Source organism: Triticum dicoccoides, chromosome 6B (genome assembly GCF_002162155.2).
Source record: "Triticum dicoccoides isolate Atlit2015 ecotype Zavitan chromosome 6B, WEW_v2.0, whole genome shotgun sequence".
In the NCBI taxonomy this organism is placed as follows: domain Eukaryota; kingdom Viridiplantae; phylum Streptophyta; class Magnoliopsida; order Poales; family Poaceae; genus Triticum; species Triticum dicoccoides.
This window is the reverse complement of record NC_041391.1, coordinates 704592785-704612313: the sequence shown is the minus strand read 5'-3', so window position 1 is coordinate 704612313 and position 19529 is coordinate 704592785. Positions and strand designations below refer to the sequence as shown.

At 44.5% G+C, this 19529-nt stretch overlaps 1 protein-coding gene across 1 annotated transcript; it reads left to right on the top strand.

The window, feature by feature from the left end:
* The first annotated feature begins 3831 nt into the window (after positions 1 to 3831).
* LOC119325965 (FBD-associated F-box protein At3g52670-like) lies at positions 3832 to 6308 on the top strand. The gene is made up of 4 exons (XM_037599684.1): positions 3832 to 4183; positions 4519 to 5403; positions 5525 to 5677; positions 5766 to 6308. Exons 1-4 carry the CDS (start codon positions 4169 to 4171, stop codon positions 6138 to 6140), a joined length of 1428 nt encoding a protein of 475 aa, XP_037455581.1. The 5' UTR covers positions 3832 to 4168; the 3' UTR covers positions 6141 to 6308.
* The last annotated feature ends 13221 nt before the right edge of the window (positions 6309 to 19529 follow it).

The window sequence follows — 19529 nt, the reverse complement described above, 5'->3', positions numbered from 1 at the left end:
TAACAAACGCGAATCATATGAGCATGATAAAAACTAGCTTGACAGTAATTCCCATGTGTCCTCGGGAGCGCTTTGCTTTATATAAAAGTTCGTCCAGGCTTGTCCTTTGCAACAAAAAGGATTGGGCCACCTTGCTGCACCTTAGTTACTTTTGTTACTTGTTACCCGTTATGAATTGTCCTATCACAAAACTATATGTTACCGATAATTTCAGTGCTTGCAGAGAATACCTTGCTGAAAATCGCTTGTCATTTCCTTTTGTTCCTCGTTGGGTTCGACACCCTTACTTATTGAAAGGACTACGATTGACTCCCTATACTTGTGGGTCATCATGGGCCACCATTCATAAGCAATTTTACATTAGTTCCTAAATCCTTTCCCACATAGGAATCTTGTCTAGATTGTAATCAGTGACATTTTTTAACCCATAATTCTCCTACATTAGGGCATTTGCCCCACAAATAAACCATGGGTCACCATCCATCAGCCTCTTGCATTCAGCTATGAATTGAAACTGCACCAGGAAAAGATTTGCATCATTTTGAATGTCACTTTATGTGCCGAAGCCCACACTATTGGCATGGCGTTGAAAGACACCAAGCACTTGAAGGTCTGTTCGTATGTACCCTAATAGTCCCAACTATCTGACCTCTTGTATCATCTCCTCCAGATTCTCTGAAAACCATGTTCATCTACTTCTTCTCCATGCAGATTTAATCCCTCAAACGTATCTTCCATAGTAGGACCCTGTTGTGCCCTAGCATACGCGCCAGCGCCATAATGGCCCCTTATTCCGCTACCCTCACCTCATTCTTCGTTCTTTTTCTCTGATGGATGGATTGTAGCTCCATCTTTCCTTGCTCATTAATGATCTACAACATCGATAGACTCGTCCTTCATCCAATTGACACCATTACCAACCCCGTTGTGATCTTGCTCTTCCCTGATGAACCATCGGTCCCAAATAGACTCATGGTATGAAAACCTATAGTACTCTCGATCACAAAGAGAACCCTAGTAAATATACATGATTTTGTAGACTCTAACGTGGATCCATAGGAGGGCGGTGTAAACCCTAGAAAACCATAGGGCATCCACTGCATGTGAAATATGCAATCATATGGGGAGTTCCAAGCCACACATGGCGCCCTATATCAGGGGAATAAGAAGCTTTTGCCAATGAATAAGCCTCAACATTTGCTTCAGGATATTCATGCCGTAAGGAAACACTTTGGAATAGTGTTCGCCAAAAATTGATCTCCTTAAGGATAGCAGCATGCACACATGCAGCCGTGCGCGATGATAATCCTGATTACCTCCAAGCAGTCAGATGTAATTTTCAATCTAACAAGAAGATCTTAGCCTAGTGCCAACGCCTCATTGCATCCATGTGCCTCCAAGCTAGCCGGATCAACAAGACCCTCGAAAATTGTTGATGAAGCTCCAACAAACTTGCCATTAGCATCCTGGCATGTAGCTAATGCTTTCCTTTGTCATTGTGCCTAGATAGCCCAACATCAACATTGAACTTCATGTTGCCAGCAGTAGGGAGAAGCCACGTTGGCTTCACAGTGAGCTCCTGTTGAGACATAATTTGGAGACTTGTTGCGCACCGAGGCTATCTCCAAATCTTCCCAGTATCTATTGATAAAACCCATCATCGTGAATTGCTCGCCTTCGAGCTCACCAGATGGCCCATAGGGTAATAAGCACTCGTGCAAGCTCTTGCTTGTTCATGGATTCAAATAACCAGAGCATCCATAGTCTCGCATCATACGGACGGTTAGAGATCATATATTCCACTGTTTCTTCATCTCCCAATGCCCATCGTGCCATCCGACATTCAATCAAGGCATGACGCCAAGTGTCCTCACTACATTGCAAAAGACAGCTAGCTTGACCTTTATATGAAACTAGAATGAACGGTGGCCAATCCTGTTCGCCGCTCTCTACGACAAAATGGTGTCGCTTCATACACAAGAATAAGCGAGTGACAACAAGATGGACCGGCCCAATAGATACGATACATGCAAGATATCCTGGTTCTTAAAGGTTTTCATTTTGGGAACATTCCAGAAGGTTTTGGTTCAGTTTTTTCTTTTCTCCCTATTTTTTTCTTCAAAGTTTTTTCCTAGTTTTTCTATTTTTCACTTTTACTAGTTCTTTATAATTTCAAAAAATGACCAGAAATTTCAAGAGGTTGTTCCATATTTTTAATTTTTTTAAAAAAATTATTTTCTCCAAAGGTAATTCGCATATAGAAAAAAGTTGGCAATTTTTAAAAATTTCGAATTGTTTTCTCATTTTTACAAATAGATTATATTTTATTGTTTTTATCAATAATGTTCTGAATTTTCATAAGTGTTCACAATTTTCAAAAATTGTTAAAATATTTTTGAAAATGTATTCAACTCAGAAAAAGTCATATTTTTTAGGGAAATTCATGTTTTTAAAAAAGTTCTAAATTACAATTTTTTTCACAAATTTTGAAAGCGTTCTTAATATAAGAAAATGTTCCTTTTTTATAAAAAAAATATATTCTCTTTTAATACAAAAACCGACTGAAATTTGAGTGAAAAGGTCGGTACAATATATATAGTACTATACTAGCAAACGTGCCCGCGCGTTGCAACAGGAGGAGGAAAACACTTCATACCCACTCGATGACATCGACAAATACCTTGAAATATGTTGTGTTGTCGCATGAAAAACAACATGATAAATGGTGTTGCACTAATACATAAGGTGGGATGATTTTATAATTTGGACACGCCTTAAGCATATACATCCCATTTGGTGCCAATAATAGATTTTATAAGAGCATGAAACTATTCTATGTAGTCAATTTAAATGGTTAGAAAAGGCATTTTCAAAATACATCATATAAAGAAATTTATTAATTAAGGGTGCATCCTAAACATAATTTTAGAAATAATTAACATGCGGGATAATAGCATATTTGGAATTTATGCACTTTTCTTACAGAATTCCATATATAAAATGCTTAATTTGAAGTTAGGGTTTGAAAGATATGATTTGTTTTAAAAGCATTTAAATTTGTAAAAGAATATTTGAATCTGTAAAAGTTCTTTTAAAATAGAGTAGCTGAGCCAAAACTGCAACATTGTGCAATCCCTCTTGGACGAGGGAACTTTATCCTACACCAACAGGAATTGGAGAAAATGCAAAAAGGAGGTTAGAAGTAGGACTCAAACTCGGGTCTTTAGTGTGCAGAGCTGAAGTTCACACCACTACACTACATCATTGCATGTGATATGCTAGGGGTTCGTTTATAAATAAACTAAAGGCCAGTCGCCACTCCATATATTTTTACAATCCTATCTAGTTAAGGTCTAATTAGCTACAGTTGTAAAAGAAGTATGGAGAAACAATTCTGGGAGAAGCTGAGGAGGAGAGTGATTCTGCGAGAATCGCCCAAAAGAACTGGCCCTAAAACCGGAGATGACTCGAAAAAGAAAAAAGAATCATTTTTTCACCTACGGGTGGCATGAGGGTAATTATTGGCAACTTTGAGGGCAAACCTTATGACGAACGACCAGAAACAATAGCACCTTTGTTTATTAATTACATATTATTATTATTATTATTATTATTATTATTATTATTATTGAATGTCGGCAGGAGAACTGCCAACAAGAGATCCCTAGAGGGGAAAGCATGGCAAAAGGGCAGCGCAAAAATAAAATAAAAGAAAAAGGCCCTTATTATTAGCTAAAGATTTTAGCTGCAACGATCGGTACATTTACAGCACTGCTCGCTACAGTAGGCCGCTGATGGGCCAGCCAACTCGGCAACGCTCACGAACGGGTGGCTTTAGCCCATCCGTTTCATCATCGCACGCCACACACCGGTAGGTTGTGTGCCGGTTGCCCCGCCGCCTGCCGTGTGCCGTCGCCGTCGCCGTCGCCGTCGAGGTTCTCGTCTGAGGATCCAGTGGTGCTTTCGCAATCAAGCGGCTACCTTGTTGTGTGGCCGGCCGCAATCGAAGCATTCCTTTTCGGGCCACAGTCAGAAGCAAGCCCTCTTTCGATTCCAATCTCCGATCGAGTCGCCACCGGAGGCGAGATCCAAGCCGCGCAAGCTATCTCCCTCACAAGAGTTCGCCGGAGGCACGCAACTCCCGGGACATCGCGAAACCTCTCCGGCGATGGCGAGCACGGTGGTGAGTTCGTCCGCCTGATCCTCTTTCCTTACACTAGGTCCCATTGGTGGTGAATAATTTTCTTAGTTTTGGTGGGAATATATCGAGTCCTCTTTCTGCGGGGAAGTATACAGATTATATAATATCGAAACCGCTATACGGATTTTGTTACTTACCAATTAGACAAATAGTGTGTTGTTGTTGTTTGGATCACCATTGGTGTTGTCACCCTTTGAGCTCTAGTTGGACCATCCTCTCTGTAAACAGCAGATCTGTCCGTATCCGTGCTTCGCAGGCACCTATGATGATGAGGCTAGTAAGAAATCAACTCTGATTTGTTTCCATATCAAATGTAGGAGGCCAATGAAGATGATAGGCTCAGCAAGTTGCCTGATGACGTTTTGCTCAACATTGTTGAGCGACTTGATATAGCTGACGCTGCACGAACGACCATCCTCTCCAGACGCTGGAAGCAGATCCCTGCTATACTCTCAAAAATTGTTATAATGGCTGCTTCTTTTGAGCCCAAGCACAAAGAATGGAGCAAGTTAACCTCAGATGATATCGTTCGGGCCAACACCACCGTGCTGGAAGCAACCAGGAGCATACTGGAAAGGAGGGCTGGAAGTCTGTACCCCATTCACCTGTTGCGCATTCAATTCTACCTGGGAGATGAGTCCATTTTAATTGGCCAGACTGTTGCCAACACCATGACAACACAAAAGGTTGCTTCAGCCGAGTTAACAATCTTGACGAAGGTGCGTAAAAAGTGTGCCAAGAATGACCTGCTCACATATGGGAAGCAGTTCATGTCATTCTTTGATGCGTGTCCAAACGCATTTGGTGGTCTTGTGCGCCTCACGCTAGAGAATTTGAGGTTAGGAGAATCTGACTTCCCCAAAATTTTCAGTATGTGCAAGCAACTGGAGTTCCTCTCCCTCTACGAATGTGACATGGGTATTCAGTCTTTTCTGGAAGTGGAACACCCGCAACTCGGTGAACTAGTTATTGTCTGTGGCCGTCTTGAGAGGGTTGATCTCAAGTGGGCACCAAAGCTCACAAAACTGAAATTTAATATATTTAGATGTAAAGATGACCCCTTCTGTCTCGGCTATGTCCCACTGCTCCAGACTGTGTCCATCATTAATGTTGCTTTCACTTGGCACAAGATGCTCAAGTTAAGTGAGTTGCTTGATAAAGCTGCCATAAGCAATCTGACTTTGGACTTCAAAAGCGAAAAGGTTAGTGAAGGTCCTCAATGTTGTCAGTGAAGTGTATATGTTTTGCTGGCCATGTCATGGGGAGGTTGTTGTAATGATTATTTTTGGTTAACATGATTCTGCATTACTACATCTTTTGCAGATTTGGGTCAAACCGGAAGGTCGAAGACAATTGTTACCGGTGTTCCACAAACTCAGGATTCTGAATTTGATTAACATTGCTGAAGAGTGCGACCTGACTTGGACAATGTTCTTACTGGATGGTGCACCCAACCTTAAGGAACTACACATCTTGGTGAACTCTTCTACCGATTCTTCAATTCTCATTTTTGATGTTCAAACTTGTCTGGCCAGTTAGGAATTTTTTACCTGACCAAATGCAGGTGCGGAATCATTTATGTGAAATGATAACGGGGAAACGGAGGGAGTTGCCTGTGGTTTGCAAGGAGAAGGACAAGGGACTAGAGTGGGAACCATCTACATCTGATTTCAAGCACCACAGCCTGGCTGGGCTCAGTATCTATGGGAGGTTTCATGCAGTAGACAAACTGGTGCGCTTTGCGAGAAATGTCGTGGAAGCAGCGGTGAATCTGGAGGACATAAGACTATATAAGAGTCCAGTGTGTGTGAGGTGCAAGCACATGCTTCAGGAGTGGACATTTGAGGAGACGTCTTGGCTTAGCTATGAATTCAGAAAGGAGATACCCTCGGTCGTCCGTATTCACTTCCCGAGTTTAGGGCAAGTCTTCTCAAAATAATGCTCTTGCACTGCAAGCTGCTTGCAGTTTACAGGAACTGTTGTATGATTCATGGATTAACTGTCACTAGTGAACCTTTTCAATTATGCGTGTTTTGAGATGGTACCGAGTCAAGGAGGATAAGGTGTACTCTTGTCAAGTACTTTTATCAAATGGATATTGTGGATATTTCTTATTCGTGATAAATGCTTGAACCTGGTTTTCATTGTGAAATGAATTGCACTTCTCATTGTAGTAAGCGGGACACGACCTCCGCTGTGTTAGTCTTGGCTGCTAGACCACTCCAGCGCATCGCATCACAATTCACAAGTTGTATTTTCTTGTGAAGCGGGCTCCTGAAGAATGCAAACATTTCTTTCCGGGGGAAGTGCTTCAGTTTCAGTGGCTTTTATTTGTTTTTTGAGGGAATTCAGTTTCAGTGGCTTCAATTTCTTTGGCATATCATTTGGCATGATATCTTATTGAACGGGGTCAGGATGCATGTTGGTTTCAAAGCAAAACTGTGAGAGGTGGAAGAGAGGTTTTGTGCTGCTCAAACATCTGCGGCTTTTCTGCTCTTCCATTTATTCCATGTATTCAGATTACAGAAAAGGAAATGGGGATCGTGGCCACGACTATATATGCGCCATCCTCATCCACTCCAGGTTGTTAAGCCTGCGAGCAAAACCTTCGAACTAACTAAACATGCCAAATGACGAAACTGAGGAAAACGGCACCTGAAACTGAACCTACAGAACTGAAGTTTCTGAACCTACAGAACTGAAGCTTCTTTTGTTTCAAAAGGTTCACAGGTTTAAGCTGCTTGTTGAATGGTACTGCAGTTCCACATGCCAACTGAAAGTCTTAGCTTAAGATTTCCATCCAGAACCTGGCATGATAACTGAACTACAACCTTGTGATGTGACAGCCTTGACAAGTTTTGACATGACGCAGAGATATTCAACTATTTTTAGGGGACAAGTGCTGCAATTATATGCTTTTGCAATCTGCATGCTCTGAATTATACTGCAGCGATGTCTAAGACAATGTGAATGGACAGAGTTTTCTTACGTGCCCTTCTCTATAACCCTGTATGTGTACTGCCTCACAACATCTGAAAATATTTGTGAATAGGAAAAAATGTTGGCATATCTGAAAATATGTTCATGAACTTGAAAAGATGTTTGTGAATACGAAAAAAAAACATGTATTATAAAAAAATGTTCACGAACTTGCAAAAATGTTCGTGAATAAGGAAAAAATGTCCGCGTCTTTGAAGAAATGATCAGGAATTAAAAGATGTTCACAAATTCAAAAAATGTTCACGAATTTAAAATAATGTTCGTTTCCATGGATTTTCACCGAATTCTTCAGATTAATAAGAGCACCCAAGCACAAGGCGATCCTGAAGTGTAAACATAACTTCATATTTTTCGTGCTTGTTTATTTTCAGCACCACACACAACATGACCATTTTTTTGAAAGATCCAGCATTGCTGGCATTCATTGATAATCGCAGGAAGCAACGAAAAACAACAAGGTGATGAAGGTCCTAAGACCAAAAGATCCGAAGATCAAAGCAAAAGAAAAACAACAATCCTAATAGTTGCAACACAACACTCCATACAATCCATACTAGACAGCGCAGCTTCGACTCCGACGGTGAACTACAAAGAAAACTAGGCAAGGTTGGCGTCACGGAGGATCACCAAACGAACCGCCTCATGTGTCATCGTATACCGCCGCCCCCCACCGTGGCTTCGACTTCACAGGAACAGGCAGTTGAGACACTCCCACGGACACATCAAAGAAGAAGAGACGACTACCATGACCAAGGCCACGCCTCCGACATTGCTCACCGCCGTCATCGTTGCCACAAAAATTACCGTGCACGTTCAGTCGTAGGAAGCACCAAAGGGATCAAAGTCTTTAAGACGGCGCCCTAAAGAGGGGAACGGCGTTAAAGACGATGCCACTGCCCCGCCCTGCAGCAGGATCTGGGGTTTTACCCGAAGGACTTGATCCGGGAGTAGTGGTTGTGAGATCCCCGACGACGCCTCCAAGGAGGACAGCGACGCCCACAGGCGCCGTCGTCGCCGGCCACCCAACACCTGCCAGGCTTTCACCCGGAGCATCCACTCCTGCGCAGCAGGCCGAGGTCGACCCGTACCTCCATTGGACCACGCACCCCCACACAGCGGGCACGCCACTGCTGTGCAGGGCTGTAGGACCTTGAAGTATGTCTAGAGGGGGGGTGATTAGACTACTTGACCAATTAAAAACTTAACTTTTCCCAATTTTAGAGTTTGATAGATTTTAGTTATCTTAGGACAAGTCAAGCAATCATCACACAATTCAAGCAAGCATGCAAAGAGTATATAGGCAGCGGAAATTAAAGCATGCAACTTGCAAGAAATTAAAGGGAAGGGTTTGGAGGATTCAAACGCAGTTGGAGACACGGATGTTTTTGGCGTTGTTCCGATAGGTGGTGCTATCGTACATCCACGTTGATGGAGACTTCAACCCACGAAGGGTAACGGTTGCGCGAATCCACGGAGGGCTCCACCCAAGAAGGGTCCACGAAGAAGCAACCTTGTCTATCCCACCATGACCGTCGCCCATGAAGGACTTGCCTCACTAGCGGTAGATCTTCACGAAGTAGGCGATCTCCTTGCCCTTACAAACTCCTTGGTTCAACTCCACAATCTTTGTCGGAAGCTCCCAAGTGACACCTAGCCAATCTAGGAGACACCACTCTCCAAGAAGTAACAAATGGTGCATTGATGATGAACTCCTTGCTCTTGTGTTTCAAATGATAGTCTCCCCAACACTCAACTCTCTCTCATAGGATTTGGATCTGGTGGAAAGAAGATTTGAGTGGAAAGCAACTTGGGAAGGCTAGAGATCAAGATTCATATGGTAGGAATGGAATATCTTGGCCTCAACACATGAGTAGGTGGTTCTCTCTCAGAAATGGTAAGTTGGAAGTGTAGGTTTAGTCTGATGGCTCTCTCCACGAATGAAGAGGAGGTGGAGGGGTATATATAGCCTCCACGCAAAATCTAACCGTTACACACAATTTACCAAACTCGGTGGGACCGATTCAACAGACTCGGTCGGACCAATTTAGTAAACCTAGTGACCGTTAGTGATTTTCGGTGGGACTGACATGCAACTCGGTGAGACCGATTCGGTTAGGGTTAGGGCATAACGTAATCTCGGTAAGACCGATTACACAAACTCGGTGAGACCGATTTTGGTAATAAGCTTTCCAGAGAGTTGGTCAGGTAAACTTGGTGGGACCGATTTGCTCTTTTCGGTGAGACCGAAATGTTACAAAAGGGAAACAGAGAGTTTAGATTGCAATCTCGGTGGGACCGATCGCTCACTTCGGTTTGACCGAAACGTTATGAAGGGAAACAGAGAGATTACAATCCCATCTCGGTGAGACCGAGATCCCTATCGGTAGAACCGATTTGCCTAGGGTTTGTGGCAGTGGCTATGACATTTGAAATCGGTGGCGCCGGATAGGAAGAATCGGTGTGACCAATTTTGACTTTGGGTTTAGGTCATTTGTGGATGTGAGAAAGTAGCTGAGGGTTTTGGAGCATATCACTAAGCACATGAAGCAAGAGGCTCATTAAGCAACACCTCATCCCTCCTTGATAGTATTGGCTTTTCCTACTCTTGGATCACTAAAATATAAAATGAAGAGTCTTGAGCTATTGAGCTTGAGCCAATCCTTTGTCCTTGGTATTTTGAGGGATCCACTTACATCATCCATGCCATGCCATTCATTGAGCTTTCCTGAAATATTAGTCTTGGAATAGCATTAGCTCAATGAGCTATATGTTGTTATGAATTACCAAAACCACCTAGGGATAGTTGCACCTTCAATCTCCCCCTTTTTGGTAATTGATGACAACATATAGATCAAAGCTTCGACAAATGATAATAAGATTTAAAAACATCGTCGCTTTGAGAAGTATGTGATAAGCAAGAGCTCCCCCTAAATTTGTGCATAGTTTAAGATTTGCTTTGGACTGCAAATGCACAAGGAATTAGGCTTATGGGTTACTCTTCCATGTCACATACATCTTGGTGGAGCGCTCAAAATGATAAAGATTGAATACATGCACTCATCACCAAGCAAAGTGAATGATCACATAGGATAGATAGGATAATAACATCAAACATGCATAAGTGTAGCTTATGATCAAACACATGATCATCAATGTCTCACAAGAATAGCATAGTATCTCAAGCAATCAAAAACAAACAAGTTTAAAAACCACCAAAAGCAAGAGAGAACAAAAGCAACACTCTCTCTCTCGAAGCCTATGATCTATACATTTTTCTCCCCCTTTGGCAACAAGTTACCAAAAAGTTCATAGAAAATGCATAGTGCTAGATCGACTATCAGGCTTGATCTTCAGTTGGTGGTGTAGAGATGGCTCCTTGGACGAAGGCTTCAGTTGATGTAGAGGGAGCTGGAGGAGTTGGTGCTGGTTGAACTGGAGCTGTTGGAGCTGTAGCTGGTGCAGATGATGTTGCTCTAGTGTCTGTCACTGGCACTGCTGCTGACCTCTGAGCTCTAGGCACTCTGGCAAATACTCAGTGTTGATGCTATCAAGTAACCAAGCTGCTCCTGCTTGTTCTTCAAGAAATACTCAGATGCCTCCTCTTGAGTTGGCATCTTGGCAGCCTTCTCCTTCTTCTCTTGAGCTTGAACTGATGATGGTTCATCTTCATCCATGACAACCTCATTATCCTCAAAGTCTGGATAGAGAGGAAAATGTTCCCTATCCAATAGATATTTACTTGTGCCCATCTTTGAGTTAATCAACTCCTGAATCTGAGGGCATATCCACAACTCCTCTTATGATCTGCTGCAGTCCTCTTGATTGTTTCTACTATAAGGCTCATGACCTTGAATTTCTGAGGCATATCAAACAAATGCAACATGTTGATTGCATGTCCTCTGATCATGTTGTGGTCACCAGACTTAGGCAATAGAGTGTGCCTTAGGATCTGGTTGATCGTAGGCAGCCCTGACAGAAGAAAGTGGACTGATCCAAAAGAGAAAGTCTCTAGGGCTTTGTCTAGGATCTCCTTGTACATATGTGCCATGGTATTATGTCCCATTTTCTTCTTGGCATATACATCCAGATCATCATCATATTCCTTTGGGGCATTTATCAGATTTGCCCATTCCTCAACAGTTGACTGGTACCTTGTACCTTCAGACATCCAAACTATCCTTCCATCTGGATAGAAGTGTGCTGTGGAGTAGAATTGCATAATGAGTTCATCATTCCAGTTTGTGAGCTTCTGCCTAACAAAATCAGCAACTCCACAAGCAACAAAACTGACTTGAACTCCTGGATAGTGTTCTTCATTTTCCTTCATGTAGGTCCAGTCGACCCACCTCATATCACACACAACGGGCTTTTTGTCCAACAAGATTGTCTCATAGAAGTCCTGATGTTCCTTTGTATGGAACCTGTAATCAACAACAGTTCTTCTCCTTGTGGCATATGGATCTGCCATCCTCCATAGCCTCAACCCTGAATCTTTTCTGATGTTCATGTCCTCAGCTACAGGATGGACATCATTATGGTCTGGTATCTTGGGCTTGAGCTTCCTCAGAACTTGTCCTTCTTCATCTTCCTCCTCAGCAACCTCAGGCACTGGGGCCTTGTTCTTCTCAGCGGCTGGAATACTCCTGGTATTCCTCTTTGGTGCAGACTTGTCCTTGGGGGCAGTTTTGGGTGCTTCCTTGGGCTTAGATGTTGCAGCCCCTGATGTAATAGCATCTCCCATAAGCTTTGGTGCCTTTGGTGCTGGTGCAGCAAGCTCTTCTTCTTCCATCATGGAAGGTTGCCCAACAACTCTGGCCATGGTCTTCTTGACCCTTTCCTTCCTTTTCTTCCCATCAGCAGCTGGCTCTTTGGGATTAGGATTTTCAGGCAGTTGAGTTGAAGCTCTGGCTTTGGACATTGGTTGTCTCCCTGCAGGCCTTTTGATCTTCATGCCTGGCTTTACTGCAGTGGAACTAAGCACCTTCTTGTGCACTACCTTCTTGGAAGTAGCTTCATCCTCTTCAACTCTATAATCCTCATCTTCAGAGTCTGAAGTTCTCTTCTTCCTTTGCCTGCTAGCAGCCTTAGGCAGGTTGCTAGGAGTGCTCCTGCTGCCTTCATCTGAAGTGCTGGAGGGACTAGTGCCCTCACTCATTTGCATCTGCCCTTCTGACCTGTTTTGATTGTCACTCTGGTCTGACATGCTGCAAATTCTGACTGCTGACCCTGTGAAGAGTTATAGATGAGATGGAGTGGATGAGCATCCCAAAATGCAGAGATTTTTGCAAAAGAGTGATTCAAAAATTCAGTTTTAGTTTTCCACAGAAAGCATTTCGGATCAACTGATTTTCAAACTCGGTGATACCGAAGCGGTTTTGGAACCTAAACTGATGAACTCTGTTGGACCGAGTCACAGTTCGGTGGCACCGAGACGGCTAGGGTTTCACAAAGTCCTAAAATCGGTCGCACCAATTAGCAATTCTCGGTCAGACCGAGAGTTACTAGTGCAATGGCATAAGCCAAATCGGTGAGACCGAGTTTTTCAACTCGGTGGGTCCGAAATGGTTTCGGCGGAAACCTAACCTAAATTTTCAAATCTCATCTAATCTATGGATTGCATTGTCTGGATCAGAGTGTTTCAATCGTGGCAAGAATCAATAAGAACACAATGTGCTAGGAATCGGACGAGGAAAGCACAGTGATTGAGTCCATACCCTTGCTTGGCGATGAACTCACAACGGCGGCAACGACGGGGTTGAATTCCGTTGACGGCGGCGGAGACCAGCGACAGGAGGCGGCTGGCGACAAGGAGATGATCCGGAGACCTTGGAGGCAGAGCGAGCTATTGCGCGGGCGAAGGGGTTCGGAGAAATTTCCAAATTTTTCCCGTGACTATATATAGCCTGACCCTGTCGGTGTGACCGAGTGGAACAACTCGGTGGCACCGAGATGCATAACTATGTTCAGTTACAGCAACTCGGTGTGACCAAAAAGTTCAAATCGGTTGCACCGAGATTGAAAACCTAGATCGACTTAGTGATCTCGGTTGGACCGAAATGGAGGAATCGGTCAGACCGAGAATCACAAAGAAGTTTTGGAAGTTTAAGTCTATGATGAATCGGGGACTCCGAGTGCTCCTCACACAGAGTGGTTCGAATCTGACTTGATCAAATTTTGTGATGTAGCATGAATAGAGTTTGAGACGAGAAAAGCATAGATAGCTAGAGAAAGTTCTTAGGCATTCTTGTCCATCCACTTGGCCAAAAGAAGGAAGAACCAAACAATCAAAACAACAAGTGGATGTTCTTGAATGAGTAAAATATGCACCAACATGCTCACACAATAAGATGACAAATGAAATATGTGGCAAAGCATGCACAACCAATTCTAGCATCTATCAAACAATTGGCGATGACTAGGTCATCTATATATGAGTATATTGACTTAGGAGTCAAATGATAAACATTTGATCATAGGTCATACTCATCGTTTAAGCCCAAGTGGGGTTACCACTTTTACATAATGCATTGATGTGTTCACAGCATTAGAGTTGCTTTGACTCAAGTCTTAGAGTTAAGCTCCCCCTAGATGTGAGATCCCCCCTTAGAGGGATGAACTAACCTTGGGTTTTGTCGATGATGACTTCATGTAGGTGTTGAAGATGTGGATGCCCCATGTTGATGCAGATCATTTGGAGCAATCCATTGGAGTGAGTTGCACTTTCAACATACCTACATGGGTTAGTCCCACAAGGAACAAACAAGAATATCCATAGACATAGAGTGATGCACACACAAGATGATGTCCATGAAAACATTAGGTTACCTAGTTCCTTGCCTTACCAATATGAGGGTTTGTGACTCCTTGAACTAGTGCAAGATGTGGAGGTTGATTGCACTTGTCCTTGCCATAATAATATGAGTGAAGAATGTTGGCGGAGTCACCCTCAAGAACTCTCTAGTTCTTCTTCTTCGGGATCCACATCATCTTGATGGAATCCTTGGAGTTGTAGTTGTACTTGATGAAGTAGAACTTGACGTAGTCTTGGGAATCCACTTGACCGAGACCTTGGGTGCTTCTTCAAATGCATCAATCTCTTCTTGAAGCTTGTCCTTGCCTTTATGGTCTTGTGGTGGAAGATCATCTTGAGCTTGTGTTCCCTTGAAGGAAGTAGGATCATACTTCTCTTGTTGAGGAACAAACTTCGTCTTGGGGTATTGATCTTCTTCCCACTCAACTCCATTGGCGTTGAACTTTTGTTCAAAACCAACACCTTGATTCTTCCGGTGCCTTCCTTGCTTGTGTACAATTTCTTCGAATTGCTTACTCCCGGCAAGGCTCTTGTAAACACCTTTCTCTATAATTCCCTTCAATAAGCTATTTCCTTGCTCAAGTGTAACTTGGCTAAGAGAATCATTAGTGGAATCAAGAGAACTACTAGAAGCAACAATATTGGATTTGACATTATTATTGTTACTACTAGAGGAAGTATCTTTCTTGTACTTCTTACTAGACTTGACTTGAGGCATGTAAGTAGATAGGAGTAAACGCTTGGCAATGTAAGAAGAACTTTTCTTACGAAGATCATCATTGATTGCTTTTAAGAACTCATGCTCTTGCTCAAGATTGAGCTTTTTAAAGTGTAACTTCTCATGAGCCCTTTTCTCGATGATTTTCGAAGATAGTTTCATGAGCTAACTTGAGAGTGTTTAGTTCTTTAGTTAGAAGCTCAATCTTCTCCTTATCATTGTCATTTGTTTCATCTTGATTAGCATGATTAATTGACGTTTCATCATAGTATTCATCACTAGAGTTGTCAACAAGTAAATCATCATCCACAAGCAAGTCATCTTCATCACTATTGAAATCAACATACTCAGGATGTGTTACCTTTGGACCTTTGGCCATGAAGCATCTTCCAATTCCTTCATTTGGTGAATCAAATATGTCGTAGGAGTTGGTTGACACAAGTGCTAGACTGGCAACACCTTCATCTTGAGTATATTCGGAGTCGGAGTGATAGCTTCTCTCGGAGTGTTTGTCGGAGTCAGAGCCGGAAACCCATTCACCAACATGAGCTTGATGTCTTCATTTTGTGTAGCTCCTTGATGACTTGTCCTTCCTTTTCGAATCCTTGCTTCTCCGTGAGGATCTTCGTTCATAACGATCATCTCTACTCCTTCTCTCTCTTGGTGGTGATTCTTCTCTTTTGCTTCTTCTTTTTGGAGAATCTTCTCTTCTTTTGTAGGGTGCCGTACACTCATTGGAATAGTGTCCAGGCCTCCCACAATTGTAGCAATTTTGCTCTCGACTGGAAGATCTTTTGTCATGGTAAGACCTTGACTTGGAGCTTCTTTCTTTGCTTCTACTCTTGTAGAATTTGTTGAAGTTCTTCACCATTAAGCTCAATTATTCATTGAAGGTTTGTTTCCACTTGATGATGCGGGGGCTTCACTTAAGGCTTTGTAAGCACCACTTGACTTGTTGTGAAGTTCCTCCTTATCCTTGAGTGACATCTCATGAGCAACAATTCTTCTAGTGACTTCCATTGGCTTGAGATCTTTGTAGTTTGGCATCATTTGGATCAATGTGCACACGGTATCATACTTTCCATCCAATGCTCTTAGGATCTTCTTGATGATGAATCTGTCGGTCATCTCTTCACTCCCTAAGCCGACAATCTCATTTGTAATAAGAGCAAGCCTAGAGTACATTTCAGCGACACCTTCACCATCCTTCATTTTGAACTTGTCAAGCTGAATTTGGAGCACATCCAACTTGGATTCCTTGACGGATTCGGTACCTTCGTGCATATCAATCAAAGTGTCCCAAATTTCCTTTGCATTCTCAAGACGGCTGATTTTGTTGAATTCTTCGGGGCACAATCCGTTGAAGATGATATCACAAGCTTGAGCATTGTATTGCAGCATCTTCAATTCTTCCGCATTAGCTTCACGGTTCGGCTCTCTCCCATCATAGAATTCACCTTGCAAGCCAATACAAATAATAGCCCAAACGGCGGGGTTATGTCCGAGAATATGCATTTTCATCTTATGCTTCCAACTAGCAAAATTAGTACCATCAAAGTAAGGACCTCTACGGTGATAATTTCCCTCGCTAGACGCCATACTCTCCTAGGTTGTGAAACCAAGGCTATGACCACCAAAAGCTCTGGAAATCAAAGCAAATGGAGACCAAAGCTCTGATACCACTTGTAGGACCTTGACTTATGTCTAGAGGGGGGTGATTAGACTACTTGACCAATTAAAAACTTAACCTTTTCCCAATTTTAGAGTTTGACAGATTTTAGTTATCTTAGGACAAGTCAAGCAATCATCACACAATTCAAGCAAGCATGCAAAGAGTATATAGGCAGCGGAAATTAAAGCATGCAACTTGCAAGAAAGTAAAGGGAAGGGTTTGGAGGATTCAAACGCAGTTGGAGACACGGATGTTTTTGGCATGGTTCCGATAGGTGGTGCTATCGTACATCAACGTTGATGGAGACTTCAACCCACGAAGGGTAACGGTTGCGCGAGTCCACAGAGGGCTCCACCCAAGAAGGGTCCACGAAGAAGCAACCTTGTTTATCCCACCATGGCCGTCGCCCACGAAGGACCTGCCTCACTAGCGGTAGATCTTCACGAAGTAGGCGATCTCCTTGCCCTTACAAACTCCTTGGTTCAACTCCACAATCTTTGTCGGAGGCTCCCAAGTGACACCTAGCCAATCTAGGAGACACCACTCTCCAAGAAGTAACAAATGGTGCGTTGATGATGAACTCCTTGCTCTTGTGCTTCAAATGATAGTCTCCCCAACACTCAACTCTCTCTCATAGGATTTGGATCTGGTGGAAAGAAGATTTGAGTGGAAAGCAACTTGGGAAGGCTAGAGATCAAGATTCATATGGTAGGAATGGAATATCTTGGCCTCAACACATGAGTAGGTGGTTCTCTCTCAGAAATGGTAAGTTGGAAGTGTAGGTTTAGTCTGATGGCTCTCTCCACGAATGAAGAGGAGGTGGAGGGGTATATATAGCCTCCACACAAAATCTAACCGTTACACACAATTTACCAAACTCGGTGGGACCGATTCAACAGACTCGGTCGGACCGATTTAGTAAACCTAGTGACCGTTAGTGATTTTCGGTGGGACTGACATGCAACTCGGTGAGACCGATTCGGTTAGGGTTAGGGCATAACGTAATCTCGGTAAGACCGATTACACAAACTCGGTGAGACCGATTTTGGTAATAAGCTTTCCAGAGAGTTGGTCAGGTAAACTCGGTGGGACCGATTTGCTCTTTTCGGTGAGACCGAAATGTTACAAAAGGGAAACAGAGAGTTTAGATTGCAATCTCGGTGGGACCGATCGCTCACTTCGGTTTGACCGAAACGTTACGAAGGGAAACAGAGAGATTACAATCTCATCTCGGTGAGACCGAGATCCCTATCGGTAGAACCGATTTGCCTAGGGTTTGTGGCAGTGGCTATGACATTTGAAATCGGTGGCGCCGGATAGGAACAATCGGTTTGACCGATTTTGACTTTGGGTTTAGGTCATTTATGGATGTGAGAAAGTAGCTGAGGGGTTTGGAGCATATCACTAAGCACATGAAGCAAGAGGCTCATTAAGCAACACCTCATCCCTCCTTGATAGTATTGGCTTTTCCTATAGACTAAATGTGATCTTGGATCACTAAAATATAAAATGAAGAGTCTTGAGGTATTGAGGTTGAGCCAATCCTTTGTCCTTAGTATTTTGAGGGATCCACTTTCATCATCCATGCCATGCCATTCATTGAGCTTTCCTGAAATATTAGTCTTGGAATAGCATTAGCTCAATGAGCTATATGTTGTTATGAATTACCAAAAGCACCTAGGGATAGTTGCACTTTCAAGGGGCACCAGTTAGCCTCCCCAAACGATGGTCCTGCAGAGACCAGATCGAGTCTTGCACCCCGTATCCAACCGCAGCCGGAGCCTCCCTGCTCCAACAAGCGGTAGCCGGGCACCACCAGCAGCCGACAGTGCCCCTCCTGGGCCGCCAGCCACGGACGACCTAGGCCCCCCAGCACATGGCTGCCCCCTCGTACCCTCGACGCGCCCGCACCATCCCCTTGCATGGCCAAGGCCGCCGCAGCCCTCGTGTGCCGCCTCGCTCCTTCCAGCGCCGGATCCCGCGCACCCGAGCCTGGATCCAGTACAACATCCCCCGCCACAGCCATGCGGAGCCTCTGGGCCATCCTCCTCAACGCGCTAGATCCGCGCGCAGGCCCAACGACGCCGGCACCCTCGCACTCGCGCCGCCCGACACACGCTCACCATCACGCCTGCACGCCCCTGCAGCACAACTCCACCCCTCCGTCGCGCGCAGGGCAGATCCGTGTGTGCCCCACGCGGGCAGCCACGCCCCGTTCTCCCTCCGTCGTGCACCCCGATGACCGCGCCGCCCGTGCGCCTGACTGGCGCGCCGACCAGCCTCCCGCATGGCCTCCGCAACATGCTTCCTGCCACACGCCGCACCGGGCCATCGCGCCGCGCACGCGAGCCGCCGCGCCGCCATGGCCCGCCCTGTCAGCAGCCTCCTCGCCAAACTTGTAGACGAGCGAGATAACAGGGCCCCGCCGCCACCTTCACCGGAGCCGGCGCGGGCTTTGCCGACCGCTCCTCCAGTGGCGGCCAGCCAAGGGGAGGGTGGAAAGGGGAGTGGCGGCACCAATCTAGGGTTTCCCCTATGTCGCCAGGGAGGGCGACATGGGGGACGAGAGAGAGCGGGCCGAAAGGACAATTGTTCCTCGGCAGCCTCAAAGAACAAAAGGCTGATCAACACGATGAACATTTTCTAAATACAGCATCAACAATTTTGATGCATGGTACTTTTCTAATACACGATGAACATAGTTAAAACACATGATGGATATTTTGAATACATAACACCCCGTTTGGATGTAGGAAAATTACCTTGGAATTGCGAATCTGGAATTACCAGGCAAAATTCTGTTGTTTGGAGTGGTACAGAATTTGGGCTCGGAAAAGTTGGCCCAATTCCAAATGATCGACCCGCGCCTGTCCACCCGTCGCGCAAAGTTTCCGAGAGGACGAGCTCGGAAAGGCTCGGAAACGCCCCCCACCCCCGTACCTGTTCGCTGGACGAGCCCTCTCGCTCGCGAACGAATCTTCCTCCCGACTCCCCTGAAGCAGCAGCCGGCGGCGGCGGCGGTCAGTTCTCCGGCCCTCCTCTCCCTCTCCCATCCGTCCCCTCCCTCCTCTTCCTCCCACCCGTCCCCTCCTTCCTCTTACATCTCTTCTCCGGCCATGGCGCGACC

Excerpts from the sequence above, each read along its gene's own strand:
- LOC119325965 (XM_037599684.1), top strand. Across the intron at positions 5,404-5,524 it reads TGGACTTCAAAAGCGAAAAG|ATTTGGGTCAAACCGGAAGG; the intron begins GTTAGTGAAGGT and ends CATCTTTTGCAG. Across the intron at positions 5,678-5,765 it reads TTAAGGAACTACACATCTTG|GTGCGGAATCATTTATGTGA; the intron begins GTGAACTCTTCT and ends GACCAAATGCAG.